This window comes from Thamnophis elegans, chromosome 1 (genome assembly GCF_009769535.1).
Source record: "Thamnophis elegans isolate rThaEle1 chromosome 1, rThaEle1.pri, whole genome shotgun sequence".
NCBI classification, from domain to species: domain Eukaryota; kingdom Metazoa; phylum Chordata; class Lepidosauria; order Squamata; family Colubridae; genus Thamnophis; species Thamnophis elegans.
In genome coordinates this window covers 158907567-158934773 of record NC_045541.1, presented here as the reverse complement: position 1 = coordinate 158934773, position 27207 = coordinate 158907567, and the positions used below count along the sequence as shown (strand labels likewise).

At 41.0% G+C, this 27207-nt stretch overlaps 1 protein-coding gene across 3 annotated transcripts in view; it reads left to right on the top strand.

The window, feature by feature from the left end:
- Positions 1-12834, top strand: part of TXNDC16 (thioredoxin domain containing 16) — a 54578-nt gene extending 41744 nt beyond the window's left edge. For all 3 annotated transcript variants that reach the window (XM_032236556.1, XM_032236562.1, XM_032236560.1), the window contains 5 exons: positions 2233-2317; positions 4034-4172; positions 5345-5505; positions 6844-7037; positions 12313-12834. In XM_032236556.1, the coding sequence (XP_032092447.1) occupies positions 2233-2317; positions 4034-4172; positions 5345-5505; positions 6844-7037; positions 12313-12602 (869 nt within the window). In that variant the 3' untranslated portion in view covers positions 12603-12834. The remainder of the gene's footprint in view (positions 1-2232; positions 2318-4033; positions 4173-5344; positions 5506-6843; positions 7038-12312) is intronic.
- The last annotated feature ends 14373 nt before the right edge of the window (positions 12835-27207 follow it).

Here is a 27207-nt window from a genome sequence, read left to right as displayed (position 1 = left end):
CACATTAAAATTAATTTAGCAGTAATTTTGGAAGGTTCCTTTCAACCACATCCCAAGAACTACATTATATGTTTTAATATTCCTGCTTTTTCAAGTTTCATGTTTGCTTAGGCCAATAGGGGGCAGCAGCATATCTGTACTTGGCTCCAGATTCCGTTGCCTCTTGAATTGATGGCTGGGTGAAACCCTGACTTTTATATGGAGATAAACAAATCAGCTTCTGCAGGAAATTGAGTTGAGATTGTCAGATAATTGCCAACAATTTGTTTTCATCGCTTTTGATAATGAACTTCAAAATTTTACTATATTTTTTATATGTTATTAAGGGTGGCGCAAAGAAAGAAGAGAGAAAACTGATATATAATTATTTCAGTTGTTCAAGACTCAGAGATTGGTAAACAGAAAGATCTAGAGTGTGTCAAAAAGCCCAAAGCCAAATGTTAAACTGATGGATTTAATACAAAGGGCTATTTTCTGAGCATAAGGCACTGTTATTACATGTCAAGCCAGTCCCTTCATTTAGCACAGGAAAATCTATCATGACTAGCATTTTTACTGTTCACAATCTGGCAGATGGACCTTTATTATCAACTGTTTGCTTGATCCATTTTATTGACGAAATCTGCCTCGTGCTCCAAACTGCTCTTTGCAACCAGACTCTCATTCAGACAGTTGATAAGGGCTCACAAGATCAGAAAGACCTGCCTTGCCAGCATCTCATCTCCTGTCAAAGTGACTCCGGAGGCAGCTGAGGGGGAGTAGCGTCTCCTTTGCTTCCTATTGTCTGTCCCCCATCTTAGGTGACCTCAGATGCAATGTGGGCCTGAGGTAAAATGGTTGTCCAAGCAAAATGGTGCTTTTCCAATAGAAGCATGAGTGTTCCACAGCTACTGCCTACCCTTCAATCTTTCTTACATTTCTGAGGAACATTTTGGAGCAATTGTTCTATAAGGTTTTGTTCACCTTTTAAGAAGAATGAATATATACCGAATAATTAGGATAGGATAGGATAATTTGGGAAATTATATTCAAACATTTGTCTGAAATGATTTAGGGCAGGGGTGTCAAACTCGCGTCATCACGAGACGTTTTGCGACTCCCCCCCTTTGCTAAACTGGGCATGGGCGTGGCCAACGCATGACGCATCTGGCTTGCAGGCCGCAAATTTGACAGCCCTGGTTTAGAGTCTCCTGCTTGAGCAGGCGGTTGGACTAAACACCTCCAAAGTCCCTTCCTGCTCTATTCTAATCCTTTTCTTTTATAGGAAAAGCCAAGAGCAACTGAATTTACTCATTGGTGTTTTCCAGAGATTTTGTAGCCCTGTATATTTTCCATTGTAAAGAGTAAGAAGCTGTTAAAATCCAAATATCCAATCATAATATGAAAATCAGATTCTCTAGAAGGAACTTCGGCACTGGATGCTGATGCTGTCCATCTTTCAAGAGGGCCAATCTTTTGAGCCCTGAGGGCTGGCCTTATTGGTTAGAGAATGACCAATCCTAGGGTAAAAGCTCAGTACTAAGCCTACAAGTGCATCAGCAAGTAATGCAATTTGTACAATGAAAATTTCACGCGGTACTCTTGTTAGTACAATTTTTGCACATTGGTGATAAAATTTATATAAAGGAACTTCTGATAATATAAATCAATCTTGGAGTTACATTTTTCTTAAGTGTTATTGAAGAAATTTCATTTTCCATATTTGTTTCAGTGGGCTGTTTTTGTTTAGGTTTTCATATATTGACTATAAACAGTTTTTCATATATTGGGTTTATTTATTTATTTTGTTTAGTGTATGGCATGTGTTAGCCAGGGATGGCTGCCTCTCTGAAAGGAATTTTTTCAGGCCGTGTTATCTTACCCATGGGATGCCAGAAGGCCAGTAGGCAATCGGGGGGGGGGGGGCACCTTTCCTATCCCTACGCGATTTATTCGCTCATGGGAATCAAACCGCTAAGCTCCCGACCTCAGCGGAGCACAAGCTCAGCGTCTTACCACGTGAGCCACCTAACCCCTGTGTATTGGGTTTATAAATTGAGTAAACAAATAAGTAAAATATTTCTAAAATAACCTTGGAATTCTTTGCAGTTGAAAGCAATACTGTATGATATACACTTGGTTCATTTACTGCTTATGTCTGTGCATGTCTGATTGAAGTTGATAAAATTTAGCCAGGGGCTAGAAAAGAAATTTGGTCATTATGTTACATTTAAGGCTGCTTTGTTTTGTCAGCAAGAGAGGCTTTTATTGAAGCGGGAAGAATCCTAAATGGATATGTCACAACAGGGATCTACTATGAAGAGGATGCTACAGTTCTGTATGTTGCTTTTTTCCTTGCTTAAATCACATAATGAACCAATTGGCTGATTTTGTATTTAAGGGCTGGGGGAGATCTAGACAGAATTCTTCCTTTTCTTTGCTGATGGGGATCTGTTTCTAATTGTCAGCATCTTTCTAAAGCAGAGTTCCTTTACCTGAGGTCCATAGAACCCTTGGAGATCCATAGATAGTTTCATGAACTTGGATGGGAAAAAAATGTTTTCATTAACCTCTAGCTGAAATTTATCTTTTCATTCATTAATCTACATAGGCAAGAAAGTAATGTATGGCCTCTAAATTCCACAAATGTTTAATTCTTGTCATCTAAAATTATGGTTAATATTTTGTTATTGATTGAACAGTTTAATGAAAAAGCACACATAAATATTTTCTTAACTGTATTTGAGAATAATTAAATTTTCTTTGTAAGTTATACGTACTGTGTATACTACTATATATACTTGGGTTTTGCAAGTAAATTCATTTTAATGCACACTGGTTGCAATAGATTCTCAAATGGGTCTCTGGCATAAAAAGATTAGGAAGCCCTTTTCTAAAGAGAGACTTGAATAACTGAATGCGGTTCACAAAGCTGTTGATTAATGGGACAGCAGATTTGTGTGTGATTCTAAGGAATGCTGTTTTTTTCAGGGCTGTTCCAGCTTCTGCTGTTTGTATTTGTCTGTCTTTTCGTTTTTTGTATTTCCCCTTTCCCCTATTTAGTTTGTTAGCCGCCCTGAGTCCCCTCGGGGAATAGCGCGGCATACAAGTTCAATAAAACTAAACTAAACTAACTAAACTTCTCCCTCAGGAAAAATGCTGTGCGTTTGCTAAGATGACACTTTCAGGACTGTATATCATCAAGGAAATCTAGTATGAGATAGTCCTCATGTCAGAGTTTGTTGCAGAAAAATCAAATGTAGAAAGCGCACACAGATAACTGATCCAGCTGGATTCATTAACTTCTTTATATACATAATAACAGATGAATAAATGTACAATACCAATAGTAGATTCTTTCAATGTGGTAGAAGTTACAAGCAGAACACAAGCAGGAGAGAACAGTTTCATTTCATAGTTCAGAGCACACAGAGTAGTTTCAGTTTCGATTTTCAGCAGAGACTCAGATCTGTTTAAGCTCCCATTGGCTGACTTAGTTGCTATGCCTATTCATTGGCTGACCTTGTTACCCATGTCTCTCCCAGTCATGAATATTCTAACACCTCGACTACAATTGAGCTCAAAATTTATGTTGCTAAATGGGACATCTGTTAAGTGAATTTTGCCCCATTTTACAGCCTTTCTTGCCAGAGTTGTTAAAGTGAATCATTGCCGTTGTTAAATTAGTAACACCGTTGTTAAGTGAATCTGGCTTCCCCATTGACTTTGCTGGTCAGAAGGTCACAAAAGATCATCACAACTGTCAGAAATACGAGTCATTTGCCAAACATCTGGATTTTGATCACTTGACACTGGCATGCTGCAATGATCATAAGTGTGGAAAACGGTCACATCAAACAGTCACTAAATGAACTGTTGTAAGTGAAGGACTACCTATATTGTATTCATATGCATATGCATACAGTTTTAATTTGATGATCAGTTCAGTTTAACTAAGGCTTCTCTAATGATTTTGCTAAGATTCCTCAATCAGATAATGAAAAAGCAATTTTGGTAGATCTTTGAAATATATATTTGTGTTTTTCTTTCTCAGCGCTCATAAATATAATGTAGCTCTTCCAGCGCTTCTGTTTGCTAAGCCGTCAACTCAGCAAAGGAATGCCTTCCAGCTCTCGCAGTATAACACACAAGACATTGTTAAAGTAATCCGTCATGCATTGTTGGAGACATTTGTGAGCATAATTTCTACTTCTGATTTTTTATTTATTTAGAGACAGTCTCTAATAAGACGTTCAGTGCATCTGGGTGTCTTGATTCTAGCAAGAAAATTAACTGTCAGGCCTGGAAGCCATCTTTGCATTGGGCCTTCAGGCTTGCCACATTTAATGCTGTGGGAAAATGGGAGGGGGGATTATATGGAGTATGGGAGATACACTATATTACCAAAAGTATTCGCTCACCCATCTAAATAATCAGAATCAGGTGTTCCAATCATTTCCATGGCCACAGGTGTATAAAATCAAGTACCTAGGCATGCAGACTGTTTTTACAAACATTTGTGAAAAAATGGGTCGCTCTCAGGAGCTCAGTGAATTCCAACATGGAACTGTGATAGGATGCCACCTGTACAACAAATCCAGTTGTGAAATTTCCTTGCTCCTAAGTATTCCACAGTCAGCTGTATTATAAGAACGTGGAAGTGTTTGGGAACTACAGCAACTCAGCCACAAAGTGGTAGGCCATGTAAACTCGTCCAACATCAGTGTGTGACCTCACAAATGTGCTTCTGGAAGAATGGTCAAAAATTCCCATAAACACACTCCTGAACCTTGTGGACAGCCTTCCCAGAAGAGTTGAAGCTGTTATAGCTGCAAAGGGTGGACTGACATCATATTGAACCCTATGGATTAGGAATGGGATGTCACTTACAATAAGTTCATATGCGAGTAAACGCAGGTGAGCGAATACTTTTGGCAATATAGTGTATATAGTCTAAATAACATTCCTTTCTCACAGAGTCAAGGATGTCTTGCCCCTGCACCTAGAGTTGAGGTGACTGGGAGGCATTTCCAATTGGAACAGTGCCCGATTGGATCATGTGATTTATATGTGGGTGCTGGGTAGGAACTTGGACTTTCATTTGGGTGGGGAAAACCTGGACGCTTTCAGATTCGGGTTTTCCCAGGTGTGCCAATATGACATTTCTAATAAAATGGAACTTTGAGGAACTTCAAGCCTCAAAGTCTTCTTTCATTGTGGGTGTTACTTGGAACCCTGACATTAAGCCCAATTGGTTAAAGAGTCTCCTGGGCACACAGTTACTAGAACTGAAGGCGGCCTCTTTGAATGTAGAATGGCTGGAGCATTTTTTCCATTATTACATTTGAGCTTTTCTTTGTTGCAGCCAGAAATCACTGTGGAAAACCTGCCTGATTACTTCCAGATGAAGAAACCTTTGCTCATTTTGTTCAGTGACGGGATTCCTGGGAAAAAGGAAGTAGAGGAAATGAAGCAAGTGGCTGTTGGCGAGGACCACAAAACCTTTATTGCTTGCTGGCTAAACCTGTAAGCCTGCAGAACACCCACACTGACCTCAGTTTGGGGATAGAATTTACAATATGTGGACCTTCCCCATTGGTTTGAACGTATTGGAGGCGAATAACCCAACATGAATTTTGTGCTAGGAAATCTGAGGAGGCATTGTAAACCTTGTAGGTTCAAACGGTCTCTGAATGAGTGGTTGTTAATTGAGGACAACCTGTGGTTAGCATATCCTTTAGGTTAAGATTTAGCACTGTGATTTAAGAAAGTTCTTTAGATATCCTAAATCATATTTCCCAACCTTGGCCGCTTTGAGAAGTGTGGCCTTCAATTCCCATAATTCCCCATTTTTCAACGCTGGGATTTGAAGTCCATACATGTTAAAGTTTCCAAAGTTGGGAAACACTGCTGTAAACATGACTTACCATATTTTTCAGAGTATAAGACACACCTTTTTCCCTCAAAAAAGAGGGTGAAAATCTGGGTGCGTCTTATACTCTGAATATTGTACAGTGTACAATATTTTTGGCCTCCTGAAACCCCACCCCTTCACCAAAATGGGCGTGCATAGCATTTAGGAGGCTTCCAGAGTGCTCCTGGGGGGCTGGGGAGGGCAGAAATGAATGAAAAACAGGCTGTTTTTGCTCAATCCCCCCCCATCCCCAGGAACACTCTATAAGCCTCCTAAAGGCTATGCATGCCCTTTTTTTGACAAAAAACGGTCCCGTTTTGGCAAAAACAGGCCATTTTTTGCTTGTTTTTGCCCTTGCCTGTAGCACTCTACAAGCCTCCTAAAGGCTATTCATGCCCTTTTTTGGACAAAAAATGGTCCGTTTTCACGAAAAACAGGCTGTTTTTAGGAGGTCTGCAGAGTGCAAAAACTCTAAATTTGCCTCTTCAAAATCTTGGTGCATCTTCTACTCCAGTGAGTCTTATACTCTGAAAAATATGGTAAATGGGAAAGATGACATTATATGGTTAACAGTCATAATAACAAAGGACCCCAAAACAAAATTAACAGCCAAAATAAAGATATTAGATTTAAAACTGTAAAGCTCCTTAGGCTAAATAAGTTCATATAAAAGACTTGAGTGAACAGAAATAAAGTTACTTAGCACCAACAAGAATTCAGGGGTGATATCAGGAAAGTCTGTTGTGCAGCCAAAATAGCATTGCTAAAAACCAGAGATAAAAAAGTAAGTTCTGACTAAATTTATTGGCAAGTGAGCCTAATGGAGCCACCTCCTAACCGTATCTTGCCTCTTCTGATATGCTTGCATTCAGAAGAATGATAACTTATCTGTAATCATTTCTTTTAGCATTGATTGATTTTTATGTGTGTGTTTGCTCTTCTTAACCCAGGAAGAATACACCTGTAGGCAGAAGTATTCTGAAAGCTTATTTTGGAAACTCTGTTGTCCCTGTGCCTCTCCTCCTCTGGATCAGCCTTCATTCTGGAGGCCATGTCTTTGTTTTTCCATCAGACCAGTCCATTTCTGAAACAAATATTCTTGCTTGGATTGAAAAACTAAAGACCAAACAAGAAGCACCGAGAGGTAAGTAATCAGGGACAATTGATCAAACCTCCTTTCGTTTTTGGTTCAGTTTGTTTTCACTGTTTCAGGTTAAAAAAAAAATTGAACTTGTAAAGCTCAGTTATGATGGTAAGTCATGTAAGGCTTTATAGGCTAAAACCAGGATTGGCCAAACTGATGCATTCTGAAGCAAATGCAGCTTCCAGATGATTTGAAGGGCAGCCCCAAGTAAATATTGCAATACCCTAAACACAAAGTGATCGTGAGAAGTACAATGAATGAAACCATGTCATGTGCATTGATTCTTGCTTTGATTTCAAGTGGCTGAAAAAACCTACAGAGCCCTTCAGTCCCCTTGCTCATCCTTTATTTAGAAATTGTAGATACATAACAGGATGCCAGTTGACCACAGTGCTTGAATTGAAAGCATGTTAACCACAAACTGTTGTTAGCAGAAATGCTTGCATCTGGGTGGGAAGAAAATGATCTGTACAGATAAAAGCAGGAAGGGATTGTGAAAGAAGACAAAGGTTAGCGACAGATAGAGAGAATGGTGTAAAGGATCCAATTAGAGGGAGAAACAGTCAAGTGGAGATGATATCACACCATAGGAAGTTCTGGGCTTTGTAAAGAAAAAGAACACACTTCAAAGGATGAGGAAGTCATATTGTTTCCTGGTAGTGGGTTGGAGTCTTTGGTTCTCAATACATGCTGGGAAGAAATTGAATCCACGGATAATGAGAGCCAAGCAAATACCCCCCCCCCCCCGAAAATCTTCGCTAAGAATTTTCCCTTGTTACTGCTTCTTTCCCATTCCCTTCCTCATTCTCCCTTTTTTTGGTATTTATTTGGTATTTATTAATATTTGTATGCCGCCCTTTTCCCTGGGGGGACTCAGGGAGGCTCACAGTTCAAGGGGAGGGGAGGACAAACCAAGTTATATATAGGACAATATATTTGTCTTGTAATTCAAAGATGTTCTTATTTTCATTATCCTCACCATAAGAATATGTACATCCCTGAATGAACAGCTTCATTTTCATTTGAGGCATCTTCTGTTTTTAAACGTGGAATGGACTTAGAATATTTTAACGTCGTTGGGGGTTAGAAAATTGACCGCTTTAAGAAAAAAGCAAAAAAGCGAGCAGTTGGGTTCAAGTTGGAAAGGTAAACCTTGCTTAACAGTCACTTCATAGGATACCCTAGATCAGGGATCTCTGACCTTGGCAACTTTAAGACTTGTGGACTTCAACTTGAAGCTTTGCTGGCTGAGGAATTCTGGGAATTGAAGTCCACAAATCTTAAAGCTGCCAAGGTTGGAGACCCCTGCCCTAGATTACTTTTTCTGCTTAGGGAATTAAGTTGTTCTTGCAAGTAATTTGACCCATGATTTGGCATGACTGATATTTCTGAAATTTTTAATATCAACTAATTGTTCTTTAGTTGTGGATCTAAGTCAGTTTACCAATATGAACATAGATTTTCACAGAAAAATCCAACTTCTCACTGGGTGGAAGATATAATCAGCCTCTAGAAATGATAGGGGGCAATTGGGGGGAGGGCAGAGGTATTACTCATTTATTAATTTTACACGCCATCCATCCTGTCAGCAACCTGGAGGCATACCTTTTGGGTGAAATTCAAAGTTTTTTACTACTGGTTCTGTTTGCTTGGTGGGTATGGCAGGGGAAGGATACTGCAAAATCTCTATTCCCATCCCACTCCAGGGGATGGATACTGCAAAATCTCCATTTCCACCCCACTCTGGGGCCAGCCAGAGGTGGCATTTGCTGGTTCTCTGAACTACTCAAAATTTATGCTACAGGTTCGTTCTCCAGAACCTGCTGAATTTCACCCCTGTTTTGGATGGCAATCTCCATGTTATGGATATGGATCATACCCCCTGATAAATTTCAAACATTTTAAATTTCAAACATTTATTTTATCTCCAATTGCCTGTCGACTCTCTTTGTCCTGGCAATATAATAAATAAAGCACACTTTTGCAACTTATAGCATGCTTCTGTAATTCTGATGACAAAAACATCATTGCAGATAGATATAATAATAATTTGCTAAATTATTATATGCTACCCAATTCCCAATGACTCTGGGTTGCTTACAATTGTTAAAACATTTTTTTAAACGATACAGCAAACACAAAACACTACAAGCCAAAGAAACAACAATGGCAAGGAAAATAAGCCCAGAGGGGGACAGAAGGAGGGGTGGAGGGATATCAGTAATTCTCTCCAAAGCCCTGGGCAGAGGGCCAGATCTTTAAGGTCCTTTGAAATGTCAGCAGGGTGGAAGCCATTTAGATCTCTGGTGAACCTCATCTCTGGGGGAACGAAAGATTGGTGATTCCACCAAGAAGGCACACATCTAGGATCTCAATAGAAATTGGAGTGCACCAACCCTGCCAGATGAAACTATTGGACAGATATTACGGAAAACAGGTGGTCTATCAACTAACTAGGCCAGTGGTGAAATTCAATTTTTTTTTACTACCGGTTCTGTGGCCGTGGCTTGGTGGGCATGGCAGAGGAAGGATACTGCAAAAACCTCATTCCCTCCCCACTCCTGGGGGGAAGGATATTGCAAAATCTCCATTCCCACACAAGGTGGTATTCAGCAGGTTCTGACCAGTTCTGGAGAACCAGTAGCAGAAATTTTGAGTAGTTCAGAAAACCAGTAAATACCACCTCTGACTGGCCCTGCCCCCATATATTCTCAATACCAGGAAAGATTCTGGAAAAGATAATCAAGCAACAAATTAGCGAACACCTAGAAGCAAACAAAAGCCAACATGGGTTTGTCAAAAACAGATCATGCCAGACTAATCTTATTGCATTCTTTGACAATGTGACAAAATTCCTGGACCAGAGGAATACCGTCAATATAGTTTACTTGGACTTCAGTAAGGCATTTGATAAGGTAGATAATAACCTACTACTAGATAAAGTAGAAGAATGTGGGTTAGACAGCATCACCACCAGATGGATTTGTAACTGGCTGACCAACCGCACACAACGTGTAGTCCTCAATGGAACTGCATCTACATGGAGGGAAGTATGCAGTGGAGTACCCCAAGGCTCTGTTTTGGGCCCAGTACTCTTCAACAACTTCATCAATGATTTGGATGAGGGAATAAATGGGGAACTCATCAAATTTGCAGATGACACCAAGCTGGCAGGAATAGCCAACATTCCAGAAGATAGGCTAAAGATACAAAAGGATCTTGACAAACTTAAATATTGGGCACTATCTAATAAAATGAAATTCAACAATGAAAAGAGTAAGGTTCTACATTTAGGCAACAAAAACAAAATGCACAGGTACAGTATAGGTGATACCTTGCTCAACAGTATTAACTGTGAAAGGGATCTTGGAGTCCTAGTGGACAACCATTTAAATATGAGCCTGCAGTGTGCAGCAGCTGCCAAAAAAGCCAACACAGTTCTAGGCTGCCTAAACAGAGGGATAGAATCAAGATCACGTGAAGTGTTAATACCACTTTATAATGCCTTGGTAAGGCCACACTTGGAATACTTCATTCAGTTTTGGTCACCACAATGTAGAAAAGATGTGGAGACTCTAGAAAGAGTGCAGAGAAGAGCAACAAAGATGATTAGGGGACTGGAGATTAAAACATATGAAGAACGGTTGCAGGAACTGGGTATGTCTAGTTAATAGAAAGAAGGCGTAGGGGAGACATGATAGCAGTGTTCCAATATCTCAGGAGTTGCCACAAAGAAGAGGGAGTCAAACTATTTTCCAAGGCACCTGAGGGTAGAACAAGAAGCAATAGGTGGAAACTAATCAAGGAGAGAAGCAACTTAGAACTGAGGAGAAATTTCCTGACAGAACAATTAATCAATGGAACAGCTTGCCTCTAGAAGTTGTGAATGCCCCAACACTGGAAGTCTTTAAGAAGATGTTGGACAGTCATTTGTCTGGAATGGTGTAGGGTTTCCTGCCTAGGCAGGGGGTTGGACTAGAAGACCTCCAAGGTCCCTTCCAACTCTGCTATTGTATTGTATTGCATTGTATTTTACAGTATCCTTCCCCTGCCACACCCACCAAGCCATGTCCACAGAAGCGGTAGTAAAAACGTTTGAATCCCACCACTGATTCCCGCCCACTCTGGGGCCAGCCAGAGGTGGTATTTGTCGGTTCTCTGAACTACTCAAAATTTCCACTATCAGTTCTCCAGAACCTGCTGAATTTCACCTCTGAACTAGGCCCTGTAGAGCTTTATTGGTAGCAACCAGCATCTTGAATCACACCCAAAAGCAAACTGATTACCAGTGCAGCTTGTGAAGCAAAAGTGTTACATACTGAGGCATGCCATCACTGCCTGGATTGCTTCATTCTGGACCAGCTGAAACTTCTGAGTGGTCTTCACATATTTCATCATTTGGACATTATAATGACTATGAAGGTAAACACCTGTGCTAGTTACTAGCTGGCTGCTATGCAGTCTCAGAGCTTTCATATATGGCTTGCAGACTTCCTCAAAGCAAATTCAGTTTTTTGAAAAGTAAATTCTGATACAAAGAAGTGCAGAACTCTTAGGTTTAGGTTTATTAGATTTATATGCCGCCCTTCTCCCAAGGACTCAGGGCGGCATATAACATTAAAAGAAACACATAATACAAAAGTTAAAAAAAAATTAAATAGAATATACCAAACAAACCCAATTAGAATTGACAATAACATTTTTTTAAAAAAATTCGAATTAAAATTTACAGTGATCAATAATTTATTTTGTTTTGTTCAGGCCAGGCTGGCTTGCTGGAAAAGCCAACTTTTTAGGGCACGTCGGAAGGACTGGAGGTCGGGGATTATACGAAGCTCCGGGGGCAGCTCATTCCTGAGGGAAGGCGCTCCCACAGAGAAGGCTCTCCCCCTGGGGGTTGCTAGCCGACACTGTCTGGCCGACGGCACCCTGAGGAGGCCAACTCTGTGGGATCGCATTGGACGTTGGGAGGCTACCGGTGGCAGTAGGTGGTCTCGCAGGTACCCTGGGCCTAAGCCATGGAGCGCTTTAAAGGTCATAATTAGTACCTTGAATCGCACCGGAAGACAACTCTTCATATTGTTTAGATTGACCCATCAGTTATAATTGGAGGTTAATCTTTAACAACCTAGATTATGAAATGTGAATTTCAGAAATGATAGCTGCCTAGGGAATTGTGGGAATCAAAGTCCACATATCTATGGTATGCCCAAGTTGGGGGAATCTGCATTAGGGAACCTGATACTTGGTTGATGTGTGCTTTCCCCCTTCTTAGCTACCTTGTCTGAGAAAGAGTGGAAGCCACGCCTACCTGCCTACAACTTCCTGAGTATGATGGAGCCCACACTGCCTGAATTTACCATTTATACTCAAGAAAGTATAAGTATCCGTCAGGAGGAGATCCTAGGAGAAAAAAAGGCAGAAGCCGCAGTGACAAAGAAGCCCACAAAAGACTCCACCATGGAGGAACTGAAGCCAAAGAAGCCAACTGGAAGGGCCTTACGAAGGACAGCTCCACACCTAGGAGCAAAGGAGAAGCAGGCTAAGCACCATTCAGAGTTATAAAGTAATGTCAGATCTCTGGATAGTTTTGGAAGTAGAGGATGGGACAATGCAGAGGCCTAGAGACGGTGGTTAACATTTCATGAAAAATGATTGATGACAGATGTGTGATGGCACAGTTGTTAGAATGCAGTATTGTTGGCTAACTCTGCTCTCAGGCAGGAGTTCGATCCTGACTGGCTCGAGGTAGACTCAGCCTTACATTCTTCTGAGGTCAGTAAAATCCTGATTGTTGCAGGCAATGTGCTGACTCTGTAAACCGCTCAGAACTGTAAAGCACTATGGAGCGGTATATAAGTCTAAGTGCTACTGCGATTGCTAAAGTTGGTGAGATATGTATAGGTGTAACAGGACAATTTTCATATAGAAGGAGGCCTCCTAATGCTTGTATGATTCTAAAACAACCAAAATGCATTGTCTCAACTTTTCTTTAGCATTTTTCTGATGTATGCATTTTCTTTGGGAAGGAAAAGTATTGAAGGTGTTGAAGAAAAGACAAGAAGGGGTAACAAACAGAGAAAGATATCATCTGAATTACACTTAAGCGATGCAGGGTGATTGCACATGGATGCACATGCCCACACATCTGGAAGCAGGTTTTTTTTAATCCCAAGAGTTTAGGGCTAATCTGGACATGAAGATGAGAAATATGTTATTATAGAACCTCTGCTGTTTATTTTAAAAGGGTCAATACGTACAGGAAGGCAACTTCCACCACAACCACCTAAAATGTGACAAACAAAGCTGCATCAGAGCACTGTTTGGGAGAGTGGAATCCCATTGTAACACCACAGAGGCCAGAACAATAGTTTAGTTTAGTTTAGTTTAGTTGGATTTATAGGATTTAATAGAACAAAAACACTTATACAAAGTTTTTTGAGAGAAATGGACACCCACAAAACTTCCATCTGAAGATGTCGGCATACAAACAATACAAACACCCATACAACAACCACAACAAGAACAACAACGACCAGACGAATCACAATTCCCTATGTACAAAACATTTCAGAAATGACAGCAAGATTACTACATCAACATGATCTTGCAGTAGCCCACAAACCCACCTCAACTATCAGATGGAACCTGTCAAAACCAAAAGGGCAGATAGAAGCAAACCAAAGATCAAGCATCATATATCAAATCCAGTGCAGCAAGTGTGAAAAGAACTATGTTGTCCAAACAGGAAGCTGTTTGATTATATTCATCTAATTTCCATGTATTTTGGTTGCTGAAAACAAATAAAATATTGGAAAAACTCCTAGACGTCGTGATTTGCCACAACGTGCAAAATTGTCTTCAAATTTATCATTTTTTTAAAAAAAATTGGTATTTTTTTATATTATGGAGTTTTTAACCAAATTTAAAGTCCAAACTACTATTAATTAATTCACATAGGTGCATTTAAGATATAAAATGCCAAAAAAACCTTAAAGGGTTTGTCCGAGTTATGTAAAAAAAATCTAGCACTGTAAATCTGATGGTCAGCAATATATACATAAGCTAAGCAAGTTTTAAGTCTGTGCTTCTAATGGTAGAAGGGGTTAATCTTTCCTGAAGAATCCAGTGGGAGGAAGACACAGGGCAGATAGCAGCATCTCTGATCAATGCAGGGGGCGTGGTCAGCACTGTGACATCTCGTGTACAGACACAGAGCTGCTCTCTCCTGCATGCCACACTTGTGCACGAATCATCATCAGGTTCTTTGTTCTAGGCTGTTCACACTTTTTCATCGCAATTCATGTTAGCTCGTCATTCTTCAACCGTTATGTTATGGCTCCGCGAAAGTGTATTAATTCGCCATCTTGGAGCACATGGCCCCCTGCTATCCAAAAAGGTGATTCGCACCAAAATTCAAAGGGCGCTTCAATCCGGGGCTTGAAAAGTGGCTTGTGCTGCAAAGAGCTGCTGCGCCCCTTGTTGCCGGTGGGATTAGCCTTCTGGAAGCGGTGGCTCGTAAATGAGCTCTGTTCTAGGCTCCTGCTGTGATCTGGTGAGGCTTGCGGAGGCTCAGTGTTGCAGAGCGGCTGGCGGTCCTTGCTGAGTGACCCAGGTCACCCTTAGTGACCTAGGCTGTGTGCTGCCCCTGGGGGCTAATGGCAACCGCCCCTAGCCCCACCAGTCTTTCTGTGAGTCTCCAGATACTCACTCAGGCAGTTGATGGTAGTATTTGCGCTTTTACAAGATCAAGATCAAAGGCCAGAGAGGGCATAAAACCATGGACTTTCAGCATCTCAGCTCTTTCTTCTCTTCTTCTCCACCAACATTGAAGCATTTGATCACCTTTTCTGTTCAGGACTCAAGCCATGTGGTTCTGTCCACCATTAAAACCTTCTTTCCAAGCAGCCTCCGTGTGTCTCCAGTATCTTTTTCCCCACTTGGAGCTGAACCCAGGAGGACATTTCTTCCAACAGGGGGCACTCTTTTTGTGGCGGGCGCTCTTTTTGCTGTGGGCGCTCTTTTTGTGCGGTCATCAGTGTTACTGGCAAGGAGTGGGGCAAGAGGCACGTCGCTGCGCTCTTCTTGACATAGTCTCTCTTTTTGTGGAGGGTGCTCTTTCTTCCGCGGCCTGTCTTTTTGACGCAGCCGCTCTTTTTGCCCAGCCATCAGTGTTATCGTTAGGTACGGTAATGGCATATGGGGTGCGTGGGGCATGTTCTCCCCACTCCGGCCTCGCCTCCTTACCTTGTGTTGTTTGCACGGAAAGCAACAGAGAAAATGGCAGGGACTGGCTGTGCATGCGCTTAAGTAGGTTGGGGGGGCTAATTTTCAAGGGGGGGTTATTTTAGCGCATGCGCTGAAAAGCCCGATTGGGCTTAGTATCAGGACGTGTCTTATTTTCAGGGAAACACGGTAGTTGTTCTGATGTGCAGTGCCTTATAGTGTCATTTTGAGGGTAGAAGTTGAAACTGTTTATGTCCAGGATGCGAAGGTCTGTAGATATTTTCACATTCCTCTTTCTGGTTTGTGCAGTATACAGGTCCTCAACGGAGGGCAGATTGGTAGCAATTGTTTTTTCTGCAGTTCTAATTATCCATTGAAATCTGTGTTTGACTTGATTGATTGCAGTGCCAAACCAAACAGTTATAGAGGTGCAAATGACAGACTCAATAATTCCTCTGTAGAACTGTATATGCAGCTCCTTGGGGAGCCTGAGCTTTCTGAGTTGGCACAGGAAGAATAGCAATAGCAATAGTTAGACTTATATACCGCTTCATAGGGCTTTCAGCCCTCTCTAAGCGGTTTACAGAGTCAGCATATTGCCCCCAACGGTCTGGGTCCTCATTTTACCCACCTTGGAAGGATGGAAGGCTGAGTCAACCTTGAGCCTGGTGGGATTTGAACAGCTGAACTGCTGAACTGCAGTCAGCTGAGGTAGCCTGCAGTGCTGCATTTAACCACTGCGCCACCTTGGCTTCTTCGTTGTGCTTTTTTATGATTCTTCGTTGTGCTTTTTTATGATTTATTTGAAGTTAGGTATCCATTTTAAGTCTTGAGATATAACAGAACCTAGAAACTTGAAGGTATCTTCTGTTGCTACTGTCTTGTCTAGTATTGTGAGTGGTGGTAATGTAGGAGGGTTTCTCCTAAAATCTGCTATCATTTCTACATTTATTTTAATATACTTTACTTATAAAATAATAAAGAGAGGATAAAAGTCAAATAAAAATTTGGTTGACTAGTCTGATTTATTTTAGACTGTTGTGTGAACATAGGCATATCCCTATCCAGGTTTCAAGCAAAAACAGTTCAGAGAAGAGCAACAAAGATGTTTAGGGGACTGGAGGCTAAAACATATGATGAATGGTTGCAGGAACTGGGTATATCTAGTTTGATGCAAAGAAGGACTAGGGGAGACATGATAGCAGTGTTCCAATATCTCAGGGGTGGCCACAAAGAAGAGGGAGTCAAACTCTTCTCCAAGGCACCTGAGGGCAGAACAAGAAGCAATGGATGGAAACTAATCAAGGAGAGAAGCAACTTAGAATTAAGGAGAAACTTCCTGACAGCTAGAACAATTAATCAGTGGAACAGCTTGCCTCCTGAAGTTGTGAATGCCCCAACACTGGAAGTTTTTAAAGAAGATGTCGGGTATCCATTTGTCAGAAGTGGTGTAGGGTTTCCTGCCTAAACAGGGGGTTGGACTAGAAGACCTCCAAGGCACCTTCCAACCAGTGATGGGTTCCGGATCCTGTTGCAACCGGTACGGTCCTCCACATGAACACGTGCCCGCACGCGCAGCGCATGCATGCATCTTACCATCCAGCGACACCTCCGTGAACCTCCACGAGCCTCCGTCACGCTCCAGCTGCTCAGCGGAGCATCGCACAGGAGCTATAGGCGTCATGCGCGGAAGCGCCGAACGGTTTAAAGATAGGTAAGGAGGGCGGGCCCTCTGGAGCATCGTACCAGAATGGTACCTGGTGCTCCGGGCAGGCTCCGGTATGCCCGTACCAGGGCGCACCGTCTGCAACCCACCACTGCTTCCAACCTTTAATTCTAACTCCTATTCAAAATATTTCCCAATGTGCCTCGGAATTATGACAGCCCCCCAATTCAACCCTGTACGAAGGCAAAGCATGTGCCACACTGCTGAGTTACAGGAACTTGTATTTCTGGTAGTAAATTATAATGAAGACCAATATTACCAAGGATGCCTTGGAGAAAAGAACGTAGTCTCTGCCAGTCAGAAAAGTTCCACTTTGAGTACATTGTGGTGTCAAGGGCCTCTTATGATATTTATATTGTTTGTCTGTTACATCATTGCCCTGCCTTATAAATGTGATTCATCTGGCAAAAAGGAGGCCAATTCACATTCAGGCCAATAGTGTTTTTGACAGTTTTAATGGAGCTGTGTCATCCAGCCTGGCTGAAGGCCTGGCACATAAAATATAAAATATGAGTACTTTTTATGTTTGGAAAGATGAATCTTAAAAGCATTTACAAGCTTTTGGGGAACAATAGAAAATATATGGGCATGTCGTGCATCTTCTTAACTGACTGACTGAGGTTTTAATCCTTAAAATTTAAGAGCCCAGAACACTTGATCATAAACTTCAAATTCATTTCCCAACTTGATAGCTCCCCCATGTGTTGGATTTCAAATCCCCTAATCCCTAGCCAGCAAAGTGAGAAAACAGCTTTTAATAGACATCTGCGCTTATTTTAATTCATGTTATGAACTACCAGACTCAATAGTGCACATTCTAAAAAGTTATTCACAAGAGAAAAGTTTCCTATCCTTCATCTCCCTGCTTTCTAAGCAAACTCAGGGGTGAGATACTTCTGAATGACATAAGATGCGATGGAACTACAGGAGGAAGGAATGAAAAATACATAGTATTTTTTAGAGTAGAAGATGCTCCAGATTATAAGACTCACCTAGCTTTTGGGGGGAGGAAAACAAGAAAAAAATATCTACCTCTGCCTCCCAGCATCCATCTGGCCCACTTGCCACCACCCATTTGCCACGGCCTGTTTGGCGGCAGCACCGCTTTGCCATTGCTGTCGCGGTCCATTTTAGAACAGCTGATTGGCACTGCACCAACCCCCCTCCACCACCCTGCCGTAATATTCGCTGTATAAGACGCACTGAAATTTTCACCCATTTTTAGTGTGGGGGGGGTGCATCTTATACTCCGAAAAATACGGTACCTTCAATGAATGTATTTGAGTTAACAGAAATGTACAGCAACGGGTATAATGTGTTTTTGGGAGGTCAGTCATTACTAATCCATGGAATGCATTAAAAGAGAAATCCAACCAGTTGACAGATTTTAAAACGCTATTAAGAGTTGGATCTCATTATATTTAAATGGGAGACCACGCAAAAATGTCAGAGCTAAAGACTACCCAGGGAGTTAAAAAAATAAAATCTTAAAGGAAGGAAATGGCAACCATTTTCTTTGTATTGCCAGGGAAACTACATCGTTGTGATCATGAGATCATTGGAAGCTGAACCTGACTCAGAAGACTTTAACATATGATCAAAATTTGAACTGTATTGGTGAAATATGTTGTTTATATTAGTTTGCAATATTAAAAATGTGTTTAAATTCTGTTTTCTTCTTTTTGCAAATTACAGAATGGAAGGGTTACAAACCTTAACAGGTTCTTCTAGACCAGGAGTGTCAAATTCATGTTGTCACATTGTCGTAACATGACACATTGTCAGAGTTTGTTGCATAAATTCAAATCCAGAAGCACACACAGATAACTGATGCAGCAGGATTCATTAACTTCTTTATATACCTAAGAATAGATGAATAAATGTACAATACCAACAGGTGGCTCCTCCATGTAAACACAAGGCAGGAGAGGTACAGGCAAACACAAGCAGTTAGTTTCATTTCAGCAGACAAGCCCAGACAGACTGCTTAAGTTTCTGTTTCAATTCTCTGCACAGACTCAGATCTATCTAAGCTCCCATTGGCTGGCTGAGTTGCTATGTCTATTCATTGGCTGACCTTGTTACCATGTCTCTCCCAGTCATGAATATTCTAACACGTAGTGGGACTTTTTCCCCCCTTTGCTAAACAGGGCGTGGGTGTGATGCATCCAGCCCATGGGCCAGGAGTTTGACAACCCTGCTCTAGACTAAGAGTCCTTGATACAGATCCTATGTATAGTATAGCCTTTATTGTCATCGTACATCATGTATATAACAAAATTGGTTTGGTATGGGTACAATATGTCCACAGATATCGTGTTTTGGACCTGGCCATCTATTTCTACCCTGTTTAAAATTAAAATTTTAAATCAAGTGTTTTAACTGTGTTTAATCAAGTGTCCTGAAGCAAACCACTGACTTTTCAAATCACATTTCCCTGAATGCCATTGGATTCTTCGTTGGCCTTGAGATATTCTCAATAAAAAAGGTGAGTGGCTGAAGTGTAGGACTTCAGTGGATAATATAGCAATAGCACTAAGACTTATAAAGTGCTTCACGGTGCTTTACAGCCCTCTCTAAGCAGTTTACAGAGTCAGCCTATTGCCCCAACAATCTGGGTCCTCATTTTATCCACCTCGGAAGGATGGAAGGCTTAGTCAACCTTGAACCTGGTGAGATTTGAACTGCTGACAGTCAGCAGAGTTCGCCTGCAACACTGCATTTTAACCACTGCGCCACCATGGCTCTTATGCCCGCTTGTTCCCCCAAAAGACAAAGATAAGGTAGAGGGTGATACTTCCCCGAAGGTGGCACAGAGCAGCCTCATCAGTTTGTATTCTAATGCAGTGTTTCTCAACCTTGGCGACTTTAAGTCCTGTGGACTTCAACTCCCAGAATTCCCCAGCTCTGCTGGCTGGGGGATTCTGGGAGTTGAAGTCCACAGGACTTAAAGTCGCCAAGGTTGAGAAACACTGTTCTAACGGATGTTGTATCACAATAAAGCTTCTATTGTAAAAGAAGCAGCCGAGGAGGCCCTCTGCTGGTGGTGGGGAAAGGACCTGCCAGTTCTTCAAGGAATTACCAAAGTGACATTGACATTGCTGGATACGGATTCAGATATTATTCTGAAAGGATTCCTGGGAACAATGGGTTGTGCAACAAGTGGAACAGATGCCTGGGCAGGCTAGGGCTGCCACCATCTCATAATTCATCACAAGAAGAAAGGATGTGAGAGCTTCTTGGAACATAGGAGATTTGAGTTAGATTAAAGGCACAGGAAGCACTTCTTTACGTAAGCATCTAGTTAAACATAGGAATTAGAAGATGAGCTTTTTCTTCAGCGGCTTTTGCTCTGTGGAACATCCTCCCTTCAGAGATTAAGGTAAAGATAAAGGTTTCCATCGCACATATGTGCTAGTCGTTTCCAACTCTAGGGGGCGGTGCTCATCTCTGTTTCAAAGGTGAAGAGCCAGCACTGTCTGAAGATGTCTCCATGGTCATGTGGCCGGCATGACTAAACATTGAAGGCACACAGAACACTGTTACCTTCCCACCAAAGGTGGTCCCTATTTTTCTACGTGCTTTTGAACTGCTAAATTGGCAGAAGTTGTAATACAATGAGATCCTAAGTCAGTAGATTATCATGGAAATAAAATACCTTGCAAGGAAAACATGCTTGACTGATCCTGATGTAAAATCGAACAAAACACTAAGGTGGGTAGATCAAAACATGCAATGAGATGGATAGAGGGTGCAGTTAATGGAAATCCTCTTAGTGTGGTTTAGTGTAAGTCTGAGACTTATTTAAAAAGAACAATCATTATGTCAGGAATATGAACCATTTAGCAACTCTGGAAATATGAGTAAAAAGAAACTCAAAGCTCTGAAGTTTGGGGAATTAGCAAAATACTTAACAGATTTTGGATGGAAGTAGAGATTATTCCTGTGTATCTTGCATAGGATTCTTTCTATACAACATAGCTATTAAACTGAAGAAGATCTTCAGGTATTGAGCCTTATTTATGCCAATGAGTGGCAGGCAAAAAACTTTTCTAAAATCTTTTACTGCTGGTGCTGGGAAACAATCATGTAGTAATTAGATAGCTGGAGGTGGTTAATAGGGTAAGAAGATGATCTTATCCCTCTGCCATCTGTCACCGTGGTTCTAGTTTTTATATAGTTTTTTTTCCGCTGAGAGGGGTGGAATATAAGTTTAATTAATAAGTAAAAGTCAGTTGCACGATGATTGAGCAGGGACTCAGCAAAAATGAGGATCTCAAATACCAATTAGGTATTTTAGTCCTGTTTTAGTTATTCAATTTCTATAGCTGTCCAACTCAACTACCGTATTTTTCAGATTATAAGACACGCTGGAGTATAAGATGCACCAAGATTTTGAAGAGGCAAATTAGAAAAAAAAGTTTTTGCATTCTGCAGAGCTCCCCAAAAGAGCTTGTTTTTTTTAATTAAAAAAGGGCATGCATAGCCTTTAGGAGGCGTGTAGAGTGCTCCTGGGGGCTGGGGACCCCCAAAATCAAGCAGAAAAATGGCCTATTTTTTTGTCAAAAAAGTGCATGCATAGCCTTTAGGCGGCTTATAGGAACTGGGGGGGAGGGCAAAAACCAGCATAAAAATGGCCCATTTTTCACTCATTTCTGCCGTCCCCAGCCCCAAGGAGCACTCTGGAAGCCTCCTAAAGGCTCTGCACTGCCATTTTTGTAAAGGGCTCGGGGTTTCGGGAGGCCAAAAATGTTGTATTTAGTGTATAAGACGTGCCCAGATTTTCACCCTGTTTTTTAAGGGGAAAATGGTGCGTCTTATACTCTGAAAAATAAGGTAAGTAACCTGGGTGGCTTACCATTCTAAAATTATAAAACAATTAAACAATTTTAAAAACACACTAAAACAATCAAGACACTCACAAAATAAATAAACAAAGCATTATTTCAGAAGCAACATAAATTATTTTAATTATGCTAGGAGCAGTATTATTCTGACTATTCTGAGCATTTCAAGGGTCAGATAGGACTGAATCAAGAAATCTTAATAGAGGTGCAGATGGCTGCTAAACCAGCTCAGCATTCAAACAGTCCTATAAAAAGGAAAGCCTACAGTATGTGCTCTTTGTCTCGTTAATGCAATTTCTATTAGTACAGCAGATGGACTCTAGATGCACGAACTGCTGAAAAAGACAAACAAAAATCGGGATGCGCTGCCAAGATGGAAGAATGCCTCAAATGTAAGAAAATGGGTCATTTGGTAGCTATCTGTTATGCTTGACCAATGAGAGTAGTTGCAAAACATGTTGATACCAATGAGCATTTCACTTTGAAACCAAGTACATGTTTGGATGATCTGTCAAATTCTGGGAAGCATTTGTAAACTAATGGCTATAAAAGTCTTCTAAAATTAATACAGGAGTTGATATAATGATTAATTCAGAATTTGTCCTCAGGAGCTTTCGGGGCATGTCCCATCCTCAACAAATTACCCCTAGTAGGCCATAGCACTAAAATGTCCTACCACATACCCTAGTAGTCCATAGCAGTAATATGTACATGATCAGATTACTTTAAAACCACTAACCAGTACAGAGGATAGAAACAGAAAAGTAAGGGCTATACCAGGGGTAGTCAACCTTTTTATACCTACCGCCCACTTTTGTATGTCTGTTAGTAGTAAAATTTTCTAACCACCCACCGGTTCCACATAATGGTGATTTATAAAGTAGGAAGTCAATTAAGTTTTGAAAAGGAAAGTGCTTCAGTATCGGACAAAATGCCCACCATGAAAGCTGGAACGCCCACAAGTGAGTGGTAGGGACCAGGTTGACTACCACTGGGCTATACGGTCAGAAAAATGTTCTTTTGAACTGTTGGAAGAAATGTCCTTCTGGGTTCGGCTCCAAGTGGGGAAAAAGACACTGGAGACATGGAGGCTGCTTGGAAAGATGGTTTTAATGGTGGACAGGACCACATGGCTTGAGTCCTGAACAGAAAAGGTGATCACATGCTTCAATGTTGGTGGAGAAGAGAAGAGAAGGGAAAGCAAGGGAGGAAGAGAAGCTGAGTCCCTGATTTTATGCCCTCTCTGGCCTTTGATCTTGATCTTGTATTCTGATTGGTTGTCAAACTCTCATGGGCCTATGCAGGGGCAACTCTCTAGGCTGTGTTTTGAATCCAGGTTTGGTTGAGTTCTCAGATGCCATGTGGGTGAAGGGCCAATATTATCATGCCTTAATCCAATAAACCAACTAAACCAAACCAAACCATCACTTTGGAGCTGAAGGGGAGAACTTTTATTATGTAAAGTGGACTAGCTCAGGCTTTAATGGCTCATTGACAAAGGGGGATGGGCAGGAAGCTGCAGGCAGCTATTCTGTCTTTTAAAACATGTTTCTTTCTTTTCACATCCAGAGAAATATTCTGCCCTTTCAATATTTCCTAGGATATTTCATTTTTTCCTGGGAGAGGGCTGGGTTACAGAACCAAGACAGCATCTGTTCCATCGTGAACTCTGCCTAGAAGAACTGTGGAGATTCTCAATCGGGTGAAATCCACCCAGTTCAACCAAACCAGTAGGGATGATTGTTCTTGATTCTGTGAACGGGTATTAAAAAAAAACCTTCCAAGGATCGTGCAGCTCAACAGTTGAGCCACGTGATCGTCGGAAGCTATTTTTTTTAAAGCTTTTTAAAGCATTTTTTTCTCTGCCGGTTCACCCGAACCACACGTGCCACAGGTTCGCCATCACAGACGTAAGGCAACAGAAGAAGCTGTTTCATCCAGACTACCAAAATGGTGTCAGTCATGCTGGTCCCCATAGTGAGAGCAAAAGTGATAAGGATGGGCTAATGGGGGGCTTCCTGGGAGGAGCCTGCTGGTGGTGGCAGCAAAAAATCAGCTGCCTCCGAATTCCTGGCTACGTACCTGTTTAGAGGATCTTCCATCTGACGTCTTATCAGGTTTTCTTATCCTTCAGGCAAGAAGGAAAGAAGAAACTGTTTTGCTGGCAAATGCTCTTCGATTTTTGCAGCTTTTGTGCTTGCAAGGAAAGGGGGGCTAGCCCAAGGCAGAACGGCTGTCCGTGCTGGGAACTTCAAACTGCCTTGTGCAGGACAAAGTAGGTCTCCCCCACTCTGCTCAAAGTTTTGTTTGATTTAATCTTATCACGAGCTGAATCCGTTTACTGCGTGGACAATAATTGTTTATCAACATTTTAGCTTCTTTTCTTTTTCTCCTCCGAAAAATTATTTACTTAGAGGCTTTTAAAATGGCGCCGAGCAGGCTGGTTTCTCCGGTAATAACGAACACTTTTTGCTAATCCTCACAAGAATTCAAAACAAAAGAGATTGCTTATCATATGTTTTGGTTTCACAATAGAAGAATTTTACTCCTTCATTAACCTTGCTTATCTGGAAGTTAAATGGTGATGAATCTGCTGAACGGTCTTGTTACAATGTTTACTCACTGAAAGTTTTGCCAAGCCTTAAACTTCAAAATAAAAGCCTCTTTACTTAAAGCTGCATATTCAGGCAATAGAGTTTTATTAACTGCAGGCAGATAAATTTTGAAATGGCCTCAAAACCAAATATTAACTTGAAGTCATCACCCTCTACTTCCAGGGGCACATCCTCAGTGCCTGGCACAAAGCTGCAGCCTCCGCTTCCTACGCCCCCTGCTGGGGATGTGTTAACGAAAGAATTTTTCCTGAGTAATCTAAGCGAGGCTCTTAATGCACAGACAATTAAAATGGAAGATAAATTTAGAGATAATAGAGAGGAGAGAAAAGAGGAAATAAAAGAAATGAAAGAAGAAATTAAAAGTGAAATAAAAGGACTTAAACAGGAGCTGTATGAGAAATTTGAGGCTAAGGTTGATAAAATTAGAGACGACATGCTGAGTCTTGTAACTGTATTAACAGAACATATTTCTGGAGTGGAAGATACTCTAGAGGTTCTTAATGATGCCAATGCTAACTTGACATTGAAAACAGAGGTGGTGGAACAAAAAGTGGAAAATGCTGAAAAAGAAATTATTATGATACAGTACCGACAAATGGAGTTCGCATTAAGAGTAAGGGGGCTGCGTGAGGAGAAACAGGAGAACCTGAAACAGATCCTATCGGAAGCTTTTGACCGCCTGATGGGAAGACCAGGGACCAACCAAGACTGGCAAATTGACAAAGCTTACCGCGTTAACTCCTGGCTGGCAAAGCAGAAGCAGCTTCCTCGAGACATCGTTATATATTTTACTACAAGAGAGCTTAGAAATATGGTACTGCAAGCGTCTTATAACACTAAGCTTCAAATTGGCGGTCAAGACCTGGCTGTTTTGAAAGAGATACCACCTCAAATGTTAAGAGCCAGGAGAGACTACGCTTTTTTGGTCGAAGAACTCAGAAATCGTCAGATACAGTATAGATGGGATGCACCATTTGGCATCATATTTACATTTGATAAGCAAAGGTACCGCCTCAACTCTGTATGGAAAGCCCGAGATTTTTATTATAATATATTGAAGGCCGGACACCCTGCACCATCTGGACCTAGAGAAAGACCACAAGAAGGACAGGATAGACAGCAAACTACACAACCACCAGACAAGATGGAGCATCTCTCTTCTCTAGAAGTGCAAGGTGCTATGGAACCAAGACCTAGCCGCATGACTACTAGACGTATGGAGAAACAAGCTAAAAAGCAACAGCATCAACAATCATCGGCCATCGATCAAGGAACTACAATAACAAATCTGGAAGCAGTGGGAGGAGCTAGACCTAAGGTTAAACAGGCCGTGCAGGAAGCTCTAAAAATGCTTCAACCAACCAAAGATGACAACTAAGATTTTAACATGGAATGTCAACGGACTGAACTCTCCACAGAAGAGGAAGAAAATATTTCATTATCTCAAACAGTTTAAGAACGATGTAATTTGTTTGCAAGAAACTCATATCAAGTCAACTGATCAAAAATATTTGATCAACTCAAAACTTGGTCAACATTTGCAGCTTCTGCTATGGAAAAGAAGAATGGTATAGTTGTATACTTAAGAAAAGATATGAAAGCTGAATTAATAGAAGCAGATCCCTTCGGAAGATATATTGCTTTAGACTTAATCTTAGAAGAGAAAAAGACATTACTTTTGGGAATTTATGCTCCCAATCAACAGCAAGATAGATTCTATAGAAATCTTCATGCTAAATTAGTACAGTGGGACTATAGTTCCTGTATACTATTGGGTGACTGGAATGGAGTGATAGACACTAAGAGAGATAAGAAGATTTCCCGCCTAAATACCAAGATGCGAGCAAAGTTACCCAAATCTTTCTTTGACATTATGGATGATTTTGAATTGAGAGATATTTGGCGAGAAAGAAATGCAGAGGAATATGACTTCACTTTCTTCTCGGACAGGCATCAATCCCTCTCAAGGATTGATTTTATTCTAACCACTAATGATTTGCTTTCTAGGGTCAAGAAAACAAAGATTGCAGCTAGGGTCCTTTCGGACCATAACCCAGTTTGGATGGAGTTGGGAAGGGTAGTGCAGGCAAGAAGGTCTTGGAGATTGAATGAAAACTTATTTAGATATGAAAAGTATATTAATGATTGTAAAAAATTACTATCTGAATATTTTGTTTTGAATATGAATAAGGGTACATCTATGGAATTTGTATGGGACGCAAGCAAAGCGTATATGAGAGGAGTTTTGATGAATATAAATAAAACACATAGAAATAAGCAAGGGTTAAAACGAACAGAACTGGAAGAGGAAATTAAGAGAAAAGAGCTGGAGTTAACAATGAACCCAGATGATACAAAGGTTAAGGAAGCTATTAACATATTAAAATCTCAATTTGACATGCTGATCTCTGACCAGGTAGCCACTAATTTATTATATGCAAAACACAATACCTTTTGTAACGCAAACAAACCTGGCAGATGGTTAGCTTATCAGATTAGGAAAAAAAGGAAAACTCGAAATATATCTAAACTGATTTATAGAGGGAAGGAGGTGTTTCAACAGGAAGAGATTCAAAAGGCTTTCTGGGAATTTTTTACAGAACTGTATAAAGGGGATAAAATTAATGGTTTAGACATAGACAAATATTTAGACAAAGAGAAAATACCTTCAGTTAGAGAAGAACACAGGCAAAAATTGAATCAACCAATAACCTCGGGGGAAATCCTGCAGGTAATTAAGCAATTAAAGTCAGGGA